A 14000-nucleotide genomic window follows, 5' to 3' on the forward strand; every position below is an offset into this window, starting at 1 on the left:
CAGAGAGACAGAGAGAGAGACAGAGACAGAGAGACAGAGACAGAGACAGAGATACAGAGAGACAGAGACAGAGACACAGAAAGAGATAGGGACAGAGAGACAGAGACAGAGACACAGACAGAGACACAGAGAGACAGAGACAGAGACACAGAGAGAGATAGAGATACAGAGAGACAGAGACACAGAGAGACAGAGACAGAGACACAGAGAGACAGAGACAGAGACAGAGGGAGTACCCTGATTGTCAGTGAGCGTTCACTTCAGCCACGCGGTCTGAGGGCCTGGGGGGGACGGGATCCTGACACGCGCCCATACACACTGACACGTACGCACACCATATATATAATATAATATAATATATATATTTATACAGAATAGATATAGTGCCTTTCGGAAACCAGGGACGATGGTCGAGGCCGGGGATTTGGGGCCGAGGGATGGTTAGTGAGGGAAGGGGCCGGTGTGGAATGTTGTCCATGCAGTAAAAGGGACTAGAACGGGAGGGCTGCGGCCCCACTCTCCCCGATGCTTTGACAAAGGGAATTTCTCCTTATTTTGAACAATTGAGGCCAAAGGGAGAAGGAAGCCGGGGAAGGGGGCGGCCCGATTGGGGGTTTGCCCTTTCCTAAGGCCCTGGGGATTCGGCCGGGGAGGGAGCTAAGGCAAAAGAGGGCAAAGGGCAAAGGGTAGCTTAGGCCCTCCTGGATCCGTCTCATCGTCCTGTTGACCTATCATAGATACTTTGAGATCACCAGGCCCGATTTCCAAAAAATAAACAATTTTTAAAATGAGAGCTGGTCCCTCTGGACTTGGAGACAGAAAGTCCTGGGTTCAAATCCTTCCCGGGACACTAAGTAGCTCTGAGCCTCTGGACAGATGACTTAATGTCTCCGAGCCACTTTTCCTCAAGTGTAAATGAGGAAATCTGCAAATGTCAAACACAGAAGGTGGAGGAGGTCGGTGGGGGGAGGAGAAAGGCCTGTGGCCAGGGAGAGGCTGGAGCGGAGGCTCCATCCTTGTTACCATCCCAGTGACAAATAGGATGAGAAACCAGTTCCCTAGATTAAAAAAAAAAAAAGAAGAAGAAGAAGGGGCGTGGAATAGTTAGGGAGCAGGTGGATATGGAGGGGACATCCAGGGCTGGACAGAGCCAGCTCCCAGAGCAACGGATGCTTTGAGATCCGTCCCCCCAACTATCACCAAGTTTAAGCAAAGAAGGAAGGGGGAGAGGAATCCACCAGTTCAGCTCCCTCAAAGGCCAGAAGCCTCAGCTCTGTGACTTCTCCCCAGAGAGGGCTGCCCCCAGAGACTGGCCCGTTTCCTGGAAAGACGGGGGAGAAGTCGGCGTCCTAGGCTGGGGGGCGGGGATGGGGGGGGGAAATACCCCCCTATATATAGAGGACGGTAAGCGGGGAACCTCACGATGACCGTTTTATTTGTTGCATGAAATAGAGGAAGATCTATCGGCTTGGAAGGGCTGAGAGACCCTTTTGGGGGTAAAATTTCTCCCCTGATTTCTCCTCCCCACCGAGGGAGACTGGAGACCGGACCGGACTTCCCTGGTCCCCACCCTTCCTCCAAGACCTCGTTTCACAGTATAAATACCTCGGCTAGGGGCAAGGGTGAAAGGTGAGTCACCCTTCTCTCCCAGACACACGAAAGAAGGAAAGCCCGGAGAAAATCAGCTGCGGGGGGAGGGCGTGAGGGAAGAGGAAGAGGGTCCGGGGTTACCTGGGAAGGAGGGGACAGGAATAATACTGTTTACAAAGGTGAAGGGAGGCTCCTCATCTCCCAACCTGACCAGGTCTCTGACCTTGGGGAGAGAAAGAAGGGAGTTGATCCTTTCACCTTTGACTCTGGAAAGTGGCTAAATAAGTTAATACTCTTCTAGGGAGCCAGGGTGAGGAAGCAATGACCAGAGAGTATCGTGGAGAAGGACGTGATTCCATCAAGAACGAGACTTTGAACCCGTCTCCCAGAGCCCCCCCTCCCCCAACCCGCCGAGGCCCCCCGCCCCGCGTGGCTCGCAGGCCACGGCAGCCCACAATCTCTCTCCATACCTTTTCCCCACCCTCCTCCCCCAGGAGCAAGGCCCTCGGGTGCAGCCCCCACCAAGTCTCCGCCTTTAGCACTGGCGACAGTCAGAGTGGAGGGTCAATAGGCAAGCTCCAAGGGTCGAAGGGTCAGGGCTCAAGGAAGGGCCCGGCGTGGGGCCAGCGGAGTCCCGGCTCGGGGGTGGAGGGAGGAAGCCTCGAGTCGAGGTGAATCCGGGCGGTGGCCGAGAATGGAGGGAGCCTCGGGTCCAGAGGGATCCGGCGGTTGATGGCCAAGGATGAGGAGAGGCCGGCTCGGGTCAACGGCCCCTCGAGGATGCGCGGAATCCTCGGGTTGACGCGGGCCGCGAGAGCGGAGGGGGCCGTGGCCACCTCCCCCCAGTTTTTGTCTCCAGAGAGAAGCGCCCCCTCCCTCTAAAAGAATTCACAGAGCAAGGAGGGAGGGCGAGTTCAGGGAGTCAGAGGACTGGTCGCTGCCGTTGCGCTGGGCACCGCCGCATGCGGAGACGTCCGGGCACGTGAGTACAAACGAGGTGGTATACGAAGGGTTAACGGGGTAGGGGTCGCCGAAGGCTGGGACCTCACTGTGTGTAAAGAGAGAAGCCGTCAGGTCTGGGGGCCCCTCCTGGCCGGGCTCCTGGCTGGTCTGGAAGGGCAGGGGCGGCGGCGGCAGGAACCACCCGAACGCATCGTCCTTAGTGGGCGTGGGCCCAGGCAAAGCTCTCACCTCTGCCAGGGGGCCCCCCGGCCCGGGCCCCTCATCAAAAGGGATCTTGCAGCCTGGCTTATGAGCTGCCAGCACAAACTGCAGCCTCTCCTTCTCCTTCTGGAGTTCCGCGATTTCTGACTCCAGCTCTGCCTTCTCTTCTTCCAGCTGGTCTGTCTCCTGGGAGCCCACCGGGGCAGCAGCAGGGGGAGGGAGGGAGAAAGAAAGATGCAGGTCAGCAGCAGGGCTAGGACGATACCCTTCTGGCTTCCAGGCCTTGGTTCCCATCATTTCCACTTTGGATGTGGAATCCCCAAACCAAGGTTCAATTGAGTCTCCTGCTAAAACTCTATCCATTGCACCTCCTGCTAAAACTCTACCCATTGCACCTCCTGCTAAAACTCTACTGCACCTCCTGCTAAAACTCTACCCATTATGCCTCCTGCTACCCATTGCACCTCCTGCTAAAACTCTACCCATTGCACCTCCTGCTAAAACTCTACACATTGCACTTCCTGCTAAAACTCTACCCATTGCACCTCCTGCTAAAACTCTATCCATTGCACCTCCTGCTAAAACTCTACACATTGCACTTCCTGCTAAAACTCTACCCATTGCACCTCCTGCTAAAACTCTATCCATTGCACCTCCTGCTAAAACTCTACTGCACCTCCTGCTAAAACTCTACCCATTGCATCTCCTACTAAAACTCTACCCATTGCGTCTCCTGCTAAAACTCTACCCATTGCACCTCCTGCTAAAATTCTACCCGTTGCATCTCCTGATAAAACTCTACCCTGCGCCTCCTGCTAAAACTCTACTACACCTCCTGTTAAAACTCTACCCATTGCACCTCCTGCTAAAACTCTACTGCACCTCCTGCTAAAACTCTACTGCACCTCCTGCTAAAACTCTACCCATTGTGCCTCCTGCTAAAACTCTACCCGTTGCATCTCCTGCTAAAACTCTACCCGTTGCATCTCCTGATAAAACTCTACCCATTGCATCTCCTACTAAAACTCTACCCATTGCACCTCCTGCTAAAACTCTACCCATTGCACCTCCTGCTAAAATTCTACCCGTTGCATCTCCTGATAAAACTCTACCCATTGCGCCTCCTGCTAAAACTCTACTACACCTCCTGTTAAAACTCTACCCATTGCACCTCCTGCTAAAACTCTACTGCACCTCCTGCTAAAACTCTACTGCACCTCCTGCTAAAACTCTACCCATTGTGCCTCCTGCTAAAACTCTACCCGTTGCATCTCCTGCTAAAACTCTACCCGTTGCATCTCCTGCTAAAACTCTACCCGTTGCATCTCCTGATAAAATTCTAACCATTGTGCCTCCTGCTAAAACTCTACCCGTTGCATCTCCTGCTAAAACTCTACCCGTTGCATCTCCTGCTAAAACTCTACCCATTGCACCTCCTGCTAAAACTCTACCCATTGCGCCTCCTGCTAAAACTCTACTGCACCTCCTGTTAAAATTCTACTACACCTCCTGTTAAAACTCTACTGCACCTCCTGCTAAAACTCTACCCATTGCACCTCCTGCTAAAACTCTACTGCACCTCCTGCTAAAACTCTACCCATTGCACCTCCTGCTAAAACTCTACTGCACCTCCTGCTAAAACTCTACCCATTGCACCTCCTGCTAAAACTCTACTGCACCTCCTGCTAAAACTCTACCCATTGCATCTCCTGCTAAAACTCTACCCATTGCATCTCCTGCTAAAACTATCAATCATGCCTCCTACTAAAAGTCTACTCATTGTACCTCCTGCTAAAACTATCAATCATGCCTCCTACTAAAACTCTACTGATTGAGCCTCCTGCTAAAACTCCATCCATTGTACCTCCTGCTAAAACTATCAATCACCCCTCCTACTAAAACTCCACTAGAGAAGGTGGACCTCACCTTTCCTCCTTTGTAAAAGGAGGAATTGAACTTATCTAGATAAACTCTAACGTCTCTTCTACCCTTCTATTCTTTGTGCCTCAATTTCCCCAATCTGTTGAGGAATTGGGGCTGAATGAACTTCAAGTTTCCTCAATGACTCCACTGTCCAAAAGAAATCATCAATAATTATCAGTTGTAAACATAGCATCAGAGTGGGTCATTTCCTTCTCCAGGTTGACTGGAGTTTCATCTGTAAAATATTATATTATTCCTATTTCTTTATAGCTCTGAAGCGTCTTCGATATGATATTGAAAGACCTGTGTGTCCATTGTCTCTTTTTAGCATATCATCTATAGAAGCAGAGAATAGACAGCAATCTGGTCCTCTATTCCCAATCCACCTTATTTCAAAACTGGGGAAACTGAGGAGGTCCATAGAGGTCTTAAGGAAATCAGAAGTGTCACATGTATCATTCTCAACTTCAATTATTTTTACAATACTCTACGGATGGAGCCTCCTGCTAAAACTCTACCCATTGCGCCTCCTGCTAAAACTACCAATTGCGCCTCCTGCTAAAACTCTACCAATTGTGCCTCTTGCTAAAACTTTACCCATTGTGCCTCCTGCTAAAACTCTACCAATTGTACCTCTTGCTAAAACTCTACTGCACCTCCTGCTACAACTCTACTGCATCTCCTGATAAAATTCTAACCATTGTGCCTCCTGCTAACACTCTACCCATTGCATCTCCTGCTAAAACTCTACCCATTACGCCTTCTGTTAAAACTTGTCCCCTGTTTTTTTTAAACCACCCTCCCCCTTTTTTAAAAAACTTCAATTGCTTTATCTATTTTTCATCTTAAGAGGTAAAATTTGAACCCAGATCTTTAGCTCCAGCTCCATAGTTAACCCTGTTTCCACTGTTCCATCTCTATCTTTAGTAGGCTCACAGCATTTATTTATAAAGCTTCGAGTGTCTCCCCTCCTCTTTTACAGATGAAGAAACAAACTGCAGAAGTCGGGATGTGGGGTAGACTTGTCTGGAATCACACTAGTTGGCTAGAGTGGAGACAAGTTTAAACCCAGTTTGCTCTATCACAAACCCCAGAACATTGGATTAGACAAATGTTCTGTTCCTCTCGGGACCAGCTGATTCTACCCTCCCACCCACAACATCCTTCTCTGTCCCTTCAGAAAGTAGTTCAGCTCCCACCCCAAGATGAGGCTGTCATCCAGACCTCCAATGAAAAACTGAGATTGTTCAAAGGGCAAATTTTGGTCAATATGGTAGCAAGCCTTTGTCTCGGACGCTGTCATCCCTTCTCTAAATGGGGGAGAGGGGTGATGCCTGCAGAAGGCTGTATTTGTCTCCCTGGTACCAGGAGGGGAGCAGTATTCGGAGCAAAGTTTTATCCTGTTGTGAAATTTTAAGGGAGGACGGACTTGGGGGAGGGATGGAAGGCGCTCTTGAGGACAAGAAGAAATTGGGCAGGGGACACAGCTAGAAAGTCCTCCTTCCCTTGAGAGGATAGATTTGGAGGAGGGATAGAAGGCGCTCCTGTGGACAAGATAAAATTGGGCAAGGGACACAGCTAGAAAGTCCTCCTTCCCTTGAGAGGATAGATTTGGAGGAGGGATAGAAGGCGCTCTTGGGGACAAGAAGAAATTGGGCAGGGGACACAGCAAGAAAGTCCTCCTTCCCTCAGGGGATCCCAAGAATAATTGTCTTCTCTTGAGATCTCGATAGAATAGAAAGTTTTTGGTTAAGTCTATGGCGGAGCTTGGACAAAGCAAAGGATCAAAGTAAAAACTAGAATGGGGGGAAATGAAGGGGGAAGGAAGTGAGAGAATCCTCTGCGAATGACTCAGAGCTGGGGAGACCCCGAGCATCTGGTATGTTCTGAGTCCCAGAGGGGGGAGTCAGACCTGGTAGTATTTCAAGTGCTTTCAGGAAGGTCTAACATCCAACTTTCTCATAATAGAAATTGAGCCTCTCCTCCTTGCTGCTTTCTAGTATCTGTCCTGCTGTGGACCCTGCCACAATGGGGGGGCACCAGTGTCCCGCACCTCTGCTGAGTCCCTCCAACTCCGAAGGACGAGCTCGTCCCGAGGGAGCGGGGGCGGCCAAGGCAGGTTGGAAACCAAGCCTCTTTTCCTGTTCTCAAACACAAGCAGTGGCTCACTGTGGACAATCTGGTCGGATTCACTGGGGGAGGGTCTTTCTGGTGCTTGAAGTGTCACCGGTGGCCCTTGCAGACTGATGGGGGAGTGGGGGTGGGATGGAACGAAAGAGGGAATCTGAAGGCTCGGCCCCCCCAACAACCACCCGACCAAACCTCCTGGGGGCTGGCGAATTAGGAGCCTGCTCACCGCCTGTAGACGATCGGTCAGCTCCCGCCTTCGGTTCCGACATTTGGCTGCAGCCAGTTTGTTCCGTTCCCGACGGACCCTCCTCTTCTCTTCTTCTTCGGGGGTGAGCTGTGAGGCAAGAGGGAGAGCCCGAGTGAGCTTTCTGAGGAAGTGGCCAGTGCCCCTCCAAGCCGGACCCCCTCCTCCCCTTCCATCCCATGGTGTGAACTTCTCCCTTTGACGGCTCCCCACAGCCATATTTACCCCAGATCAATCATAAACAGATCCTATTCCTCCCTCGGAAAAGAAGTAGCCCGAGGTCCAGGTGGAGGAGAGGGGGCCGCCCCTCCCCCATCTGGAGAATGCTCCAAATAGTGGGGGCTTTTCTAACCGTGGGGTTTGGGGTGACCCCTCCACCCCAGCTCATCCCGGCGGCCCTGCCTCCTTCCTCGGGGGTGTCCGGCTCCTCGGCCTAGCCCGCCTGCCCGGGTCCCCTCCAGACTCACCGTTTCTTCCCTGGGCCGTCGAGGCCTGGCCCGAGCGGGACGCGAGGGCGGGGGGCCGCTCGGAGTCGCCCCAGAGGGCCCGGCGCCGCCGGCGTAGCCGCTGATCCCGGGGGAAGAGTAGCTGGTGCCGGGCAGATCGTAGGGGTCGACGGTGGGCAGCTGGGGGCCCAGGGGCGGCTGCTGGCCCTGAGACTGAGCCATGGACGAGATGAGGGTGGGCTGCACCAGCCACTGGAGGTCTTGGCTCGTGGTGATGGCGGTGACCGTGGGCACGAAGGAGCCGGGCATGTCACCAAGGCCAGCACACTCCTGCTGAGAGAGAGATGGGCAGAGCCCGGGCATGCAGACCAACGCAGGCTCCCAGACACACGCCCCCCCCCCCCAGCACCCTCGTGGTGAGCCACTGGCTGAGTGTGTGTCACAGGCAGCCAAGCCACCACCACCTACCCCCTTCCACTACACCGTGACGCAGTGGTTAATGAGAGCCGTTCACATCTCTGGCTTTTCCTCCTCCTCTGGAGGTTGCACTGAACAGCTCAAGCCCGTGGTGATTCACACTCAGGTTGGTGACTCCTGCGTGTGGCTGAGTGTGTGAGTGGCTGCGTGTGGATGGGTGTGCGTGTGTAGGACAGAGCCCGAGAACTGAGGGACTCGGGTCCCACACACACGCTCATACACATTCCCCACCCCCAACCCCACCCCTGATTCTGGGAGAAGGAAGGAAGGGAGCGGAGGGAGGAGGGAAGAGCCGGGGGGAGAGGGGTCTGGCTGCAGGCCCCGGGGGGCTCCTGCTGCGCCTGCCTCAGTTTCCTCTCCATGACTGAGCTCCGAAGGCTACGAGATGCAATTTTGTGCTGAGAGAGGCTGGGGCCCTTATCTAGTTTTAATCCTCCGGCTGCTACAGCTGAGGAAACCGAGGCCCCAGAATGACTCCCGCACATGCCCAAGTAACCAGCATCTCCCCCCTTAAGAAGCTGCAGAGCCAGGATCCAAATCCAGAGGCCTCTGACTTTGGGGAGCTCGAGAAGGAAGCCGGGTGGGGGGAGAGCACCCGGGGCTCCGGCTCCGCTCGGGACCTTGAGCTGCTTCCTCTCCCTCTGAGGGAAAGGCCTTTAAGGCTGCTCTCCTCTCAGACCCCCGAGACCCCGCTGTGGGCCCCGAGGGGGATTCTGGTCTAAGTGCCCTCCCGGCGCCCCTGACCCCCACTGGGATCGGATGCCATCCCACCGCTGACAGAGGCGCAACTGGCCCTGGGAGTGGGGTAGGACTGCAGGCCTGTGCCGGGCCTGGCAGCTGGGCCGCCTGGGGTGGGAGGCAGGACTGGGGAGCGGTGTGCTAGGTGGGAAGTGCCCGGGCTCCGTGAGGGGGGCTGGTCCAGCTAGGAGAGCCCAGCAGCGGGGCCCGGCTCCCTGGCACGGGGCGGGGGCTCCGGGCGGCTGCGAAAAAGCCTGCCCGGCTGGCCTGGGGTCTCCCTTTGGTTCTGGGTGCTTCTCCATGTCCCCCCCAGCCTCAGAGCCTTCCCAAAGTATCTGGGATTCTTTCTGCTTTCTCACCGCCCCCCGCGGGGCGCTCCCTCCTGCGCAGCCTCCAATAGCAGCGTGGCTTTGAACTTGGAGGGGGGCGGGGCCTTTTCCAGAGCTAGCGAGCACACGCATCCCCGAACTTCCCACCGGCCCCCGGCAGTTCAAGTCCCGGCCCGGTCAGGGCCTTGAACTTGGCTCGGGGGTTCAATCTGCGGCTCAGCTCGGCGGGGGATGGGGGGGATTTTCATTCCCACCGCCCGAGGGGAGGCAGGGGCACTCAGAGCCCTCCCAGCCCCTGTCTACACCTGCATTCCTTCTCTACCCAGCTTTCCTGCTGCACACACCCAAGGTCGCCCAAGGACCTAGGGCTATGGTATGACAGCTATGATAACGGCTGTCGGGACACGGCTGTCGGGACACCCCTGTGGTCCTATGTCGCGATCCTATGTCGCGATGGGGAGAGGGGCGGGCCACGCCGTGTTAAACAAAATGTGGTCACGCTCTGGAGGCCGGGTCTGGAAAACAGCGCTCCCGGGACCTGTCGCGAGCCCCTCCGAGCTGCTACCCCCTCTCATGTCCCGATAACTTGGCCCTGGGTTCCAACTAAAGGTTACGGACGGGCTCGGGGACAGAGGATGCGGGAGAGGAGGGGGGTGGGGGGGCAGCGAGCGAGAAGTCAATGCTCGCCGGTGATTGGTTGCCTTCCTTAGCGCCCTAAGCCAATCAGAGACTCGGCTTCTCCCCCATCCGCCCTCCCTGCCTTAGCAACGTGGCTCGGGCGTTCCAAAATAGAAGACTCCCGGGACGTCAGGGGGAGGGGGTGCGGCGGCGTCGGGTAGGGGGGCGGGCCGCGCGCTGTGCGTGCCCCGCGTCAGACGGAGGATTCCAGCGCGTCAGCCCTTACGCACGGGTCCCCCGTTACGTTCCAACGCCGGAGGCGGAGGGGGTTCGAGACCCGCCTCCCCTTCGGGCGCCTGGGGTTAGTAAATCTGCCCTGAGCTGGGGGCGACCTGCCCCGAGGTTTTCCACTTTTCTGCTTGCAGGCCCCTGTTAGTAGAGCCCGCACCGCAGCCAGCTGACCCCTGCACTGCCCTATTCTGGTCGTGCGCCCCTTCTGAACTCCCAAAGCGGGCTTGGAAGCGCCCCCCCCCCCTTCTCGCTTCTCGCCCCCACCCCTCGCAAGAGCTCCAACTCTTCTCGGTTTGCATAGAGATTGCACAGAGGTTTGCGCTTTGAGATCCCGATGGCAGGACGACATCCTAATCCCGGTTTTCCAAAGCAAGTTTCAGTTTATAGATCAATCACCCCGCGTGCGGTCAAGTCTAACCCTTTCGCCTCCTTATCCAGATGGCGAGACTGAGGCACCTGGTTAACCAGGTCAGGGAGGAAGCGAGGGAGCTAGCTGCCGTCCCGGACCCTTCACCCCGTTCGGACCCTGGCGGCCCTCACCTCCCCCCTCCCCACCTCGTACGGAGCTTGCTTGCTGACCGGCGGCGGAGGGCTTTCTGGCCCCAGCGCCTACCTGGGAGGCGGCGGCAGTCGTGGGGCTGCCAAAGGAGTCCACTGATGACAGATACTGGGACTCGGCCGACGGCGACGAACTACACCGGGAGGCGGAGTCGTAGTCTCCGGGGAAGGCTTGAAACATCTCCCCGGGCACCCCAGGGGGTGGCCTGTGACCGCGCTGGGGCCGCCTGGAAGCCAAGGCTGGACCGAGGGTGGGGGGACCCGGCACGAGAGGAAAAAACAAGCAAATTGGTAAAGAGTCCGGCGGTCCGGCTGGTCCCCAAGTCCAGGAAGATAGGGGGTGGACAAGTCCAAGTCCTGAAGTAGTATTCCCCGACGCTGAAATATGAAGAAGGGGAGGAAGCTCGCTCCCCTCGGACGCCCGTCCCCTCCCCTGCCCCGCTTGTCCGATGCTGGGGGGCGAAGGGGGGGGCAAATCTTCTCTCGAGGGGGAGGGGGAGAAGTCCCCGTCCCCCCTTGGTTCCGAGTTCCGAAGTCCGGCTGAGTAGAATCCCGCCCGGCCCCCGGTCCCGCACGGCTGGGAAGCAGCCGGTGAGAGCGCGGCGGCGGCGGCGGCGGCTGCAGTCAAGTCCTGGGGCCAACCAAGAAAAAGAGCGAAGTCCGCGGGCGCTGTCCGAGCGCGGCAGGGAGAAGCCCTGACGAGATCGAGAGAAGAAAATCGCTGCCCGGCCCCGCTCCTGCACCGCACTGCCCGCTCCCGAAAAGCTTATGAATGAGAGGCCAGCCGAGCTCGGGGCTCCTTTATAGCGCGCGGGCACGCCCCCCTTGCTGACGTCACCTCCTCGCAAAGGGAGCCCTGACCCTCCCCCAAGCCCCGGTCCCGGCTCCGCCGCCTCCCGCCGGCTCGGCCCCGGGGGCCCGGACGCACCCGACCTCGGACGGGCTCCGGAGAGCTGGATCGGCCCCTCCAGGACCTGTCCAGGCGCCCCCCAGAGCCCCCTCTCCCTGCCCCCAGCGCGCGCTTTCGGCCGGGCGGGGGATCCCGCCGCCTGTCCGCGCCCCGCCCCGAGCGGAGTTCCTTTGACGCAATTAGCCATATATGGAGTTCAGCGGCTGGGCTCCGAGTGTTTGTTTGGTATCCTAGCAATGACGTCAGAGGGAATCCCTCTCGCTTGCTCTCTCGCTCGCGCCTGCGCAGAGCGGCTCCCCGACTTTTCTCCCCGGGTGCACTGCAAGGCTTGTTATTAATAGAAACTTTTACTATCGGCCGCCCGGGGCTTGAAGTGGAAAGCCAGGAGGGATCAAAAGAGCAGCGTGGCGGAGACCGGGCCGACCAGAGGGAGTCTTAGAGACCCCGTTCCCCTCCAAGGAGTCCAGGAAACCTGGCTGCCGGCCAAATGCCTCCCCCCAAGTCCCCCGCCCACGTCCCCGACTTCCCCCAGCCTCCCTCACCCCGGCGGGGCTCTACCGAGGGTTCAGCGCGTGTGAGCACGCGAGACATGGGACGACAGCCGGGAGGAGGGCTTTGAACTTCTATTTATTAGGAGGATTATTTTTAACCAGAGAGCTAGCAAGGGCCTTAGAACGCATCTGGTTCATTTTGCAAACCGTGAAGGGGCGCCCCCGCACCCCACTAAAAGCCCACCTTCCCATCCCCCTTGATAGTAGGGCTGCCCTCTGAGGACAGCTCGGAGTTCTCCTGCCAGCGGTTCGTTTGCATGTTGTCTCCCCCCCTGTGGCCCTTCTGAGCTCCTGGAGAACAGGGCTCATCTTGTACCTTCCTGTCAGCACCCAGGGCCTGGCCCAAACCCGTGTTCCGTTGGCTCCGTGGAGGGATTAGCCCCAGTGCTGCCTTCGGTTCCCACTTCCCAGCCTCGGGGCCGCCGTTCCTTTGGGTACACCTGAAAAAGTGGGGGAGGCGGGACCCCCGGGAGGCTCAATGTAGGACTGGGGCCCCTGAATTCCTTCCTGGACCTACCGCAAAAGGGGGGGTGGGCCTGCAAGAGACAGACCTCACCTCTCCTTTCTCTGTGACCACAGACAGGCCTCTGAGAGCCCCTCATCCACTTTGTGCCTCTGGGACAGTGGGAGTGGAGGGAAGGGTTGAAGGGAGATTCAGTCTCAAGGAAAGACACCGGAGGCCACATCCGGCTTAAAGGTCAGGACCTTTGCCACTGGGGTACAACCCCTTGAATGGACACATCGCTTGATCTCCAGAAGATTGAACTTCTTCTGTCCATGGAAGGGCTTGAACCGGCCCGTTCCAGCTCCAAGCCTGCGAGCGCTAACCTTCCTTCTGGCTGAGGTCTGGACAGGTGGGACTTAGCCAAGGCCACACAGGTAGTGGAGAACCGGGCTGTCCGCTGGAAGCACTTCCCGCTTAGGCTTCCTTTGCAGAAGGGGATCTCCCCCAGATTTATCGCTTGACAATCCCACAATCAGAGGAGACCCATAATCGGGGCCAGGCCAGGCAGCATAAGCAATAAGACCGGAAGCAGCAGCAGTTTGCAGCCCTCACAACTCATGGGGCTCTCCCTGCTGTCCCTTCCCTCCCATGCTCTGCACCGGGAGGTCAGACTCTGCGTTTTAAAGCCAAGGGCGCCCCTGGACATAGACGATGGGGCCAGAGAAATGGAAGGAGGGGCGTGTGAGGAACAAGAGGAGGAGACGGAGGGACAGGGAAGAGACTGAGGGATAATAAAGGAGAGAGTGAAAAAAACAGACAGATGGGGGGAGACACTGAGAGACAGAAAGGAGGGATAGTAAGAGGGAGGCTGACAAACGGGAGAGAAATAGAGGAAGAGAAGCCTGAGGGGCCGGGAAGGGACTGATGGGAAAGCTGGGTGACAGAGAAGGAGGCACAGAGGAATGGGGGGAGAGATTGCTGGGAAAAAAGGATGGAGCTAAGGGAAAGCCGGGGGACAAAGAGCAGACCTTTGGAACAGGAGAGAATGAGGGTTCGGGCTAACTGAGAGGTGCAGAGGGAGAGAATGGGAAACGTCTGAGTCCAAGGCAGGGAAAGAGGAAGGACCAGGACTCTCAGGGGCAAAGAGGACAGACTGAGGAACAGGGAGGGAGATGCTGATTGGAAAACAGGGACAGAAAAAAGAGACAGGAAAGGAAATATGCAAGGAAGGAATGAAAAGGAGGTCCTGAAGAACAACAAAAAAGGGAGACTGAGGAACACATGGGAAGAGACTGCCAAGAGCTCGGGGGAAGGCAGACAATGAAGGGCACCACCCTCCACCCCCTCCTCCCGGCTACCCGTCTGCCCAAGCATCCCCCGTGGCCACCAGACAGGGTGGGCCAGGCTGAAAGGGATTGGCAAAGCCGGTGACACAGCTTCTAACTACAATGACTGGACCGCAGGAGGGACAAGCGACCAATTCCCCTTCTTCCCACCTGGGGAGACGCCGACTCACTCAGAGGAAGCTGATCTGGGGCCGGAGCCCAGCAGTCAGGGATTCCAAAGCCCTCGGGCCGAAGGTTAAT

The 14000-nt window shown here is 56.9% G+C and overlaps 1 protein-coding gene across 2 annotated transcripts; it reads right to left on the minus strand.

Annotated features, from left to right (window-relative positions):
• Window positions 1-2058: 2058 nt before the first annotated feature.
• Window positions 2059-11257, minus strand: FOSB (FosB proto-oncogene, AP-1 transcription factor subunit). 2 transcript variants are annotated; one of them, XM_051989386.1, is made up of 4 exons: window positions 10564-11257; window positions 7519-7830; window positions 7034-7141; window positions 2059-2940 (listed from the first exon to the last, which is right to left on the minus strand). In XM_051989386.1, exons 1-4 carry the CDS (start codon window positions 10687-10689, stop codon window positions 2479-2481), a joined length of 1008 nt encoding a protein of 335 aa, XP_051845346.1. In that variant the 5' UTR covers window positions 10690-11257; the 3' UTR covers window positions 2059-2478. The 2 variants fall into 2 exon arrangements, with proteins under 2 accessions (XP_051845346.1, XP_051845347.1); XM_051989387.1 differs by having other exon boundaries at window positions 2060-2940; window positions 7519-7827.
• Window positions 11258-14000: the final 2743 nt, after the last annotated feature.

Source organism: Antechinus flavipes, chromosome 3 (assembly GCF_016432865.1).
Source record: "Antechinus flavipes isolate AdamAnt ecotype Samford, QLD, Australia chromosome 3, AdamAnt_v2, whole genome shotgun sequence".
NCBI classification, from domain to species: Eukaryota; Metazoa; Chordata; class Mammalia; order Dasyuromorphia; family Dasyuridae; genus Antechinus; species Antechinus flavipes.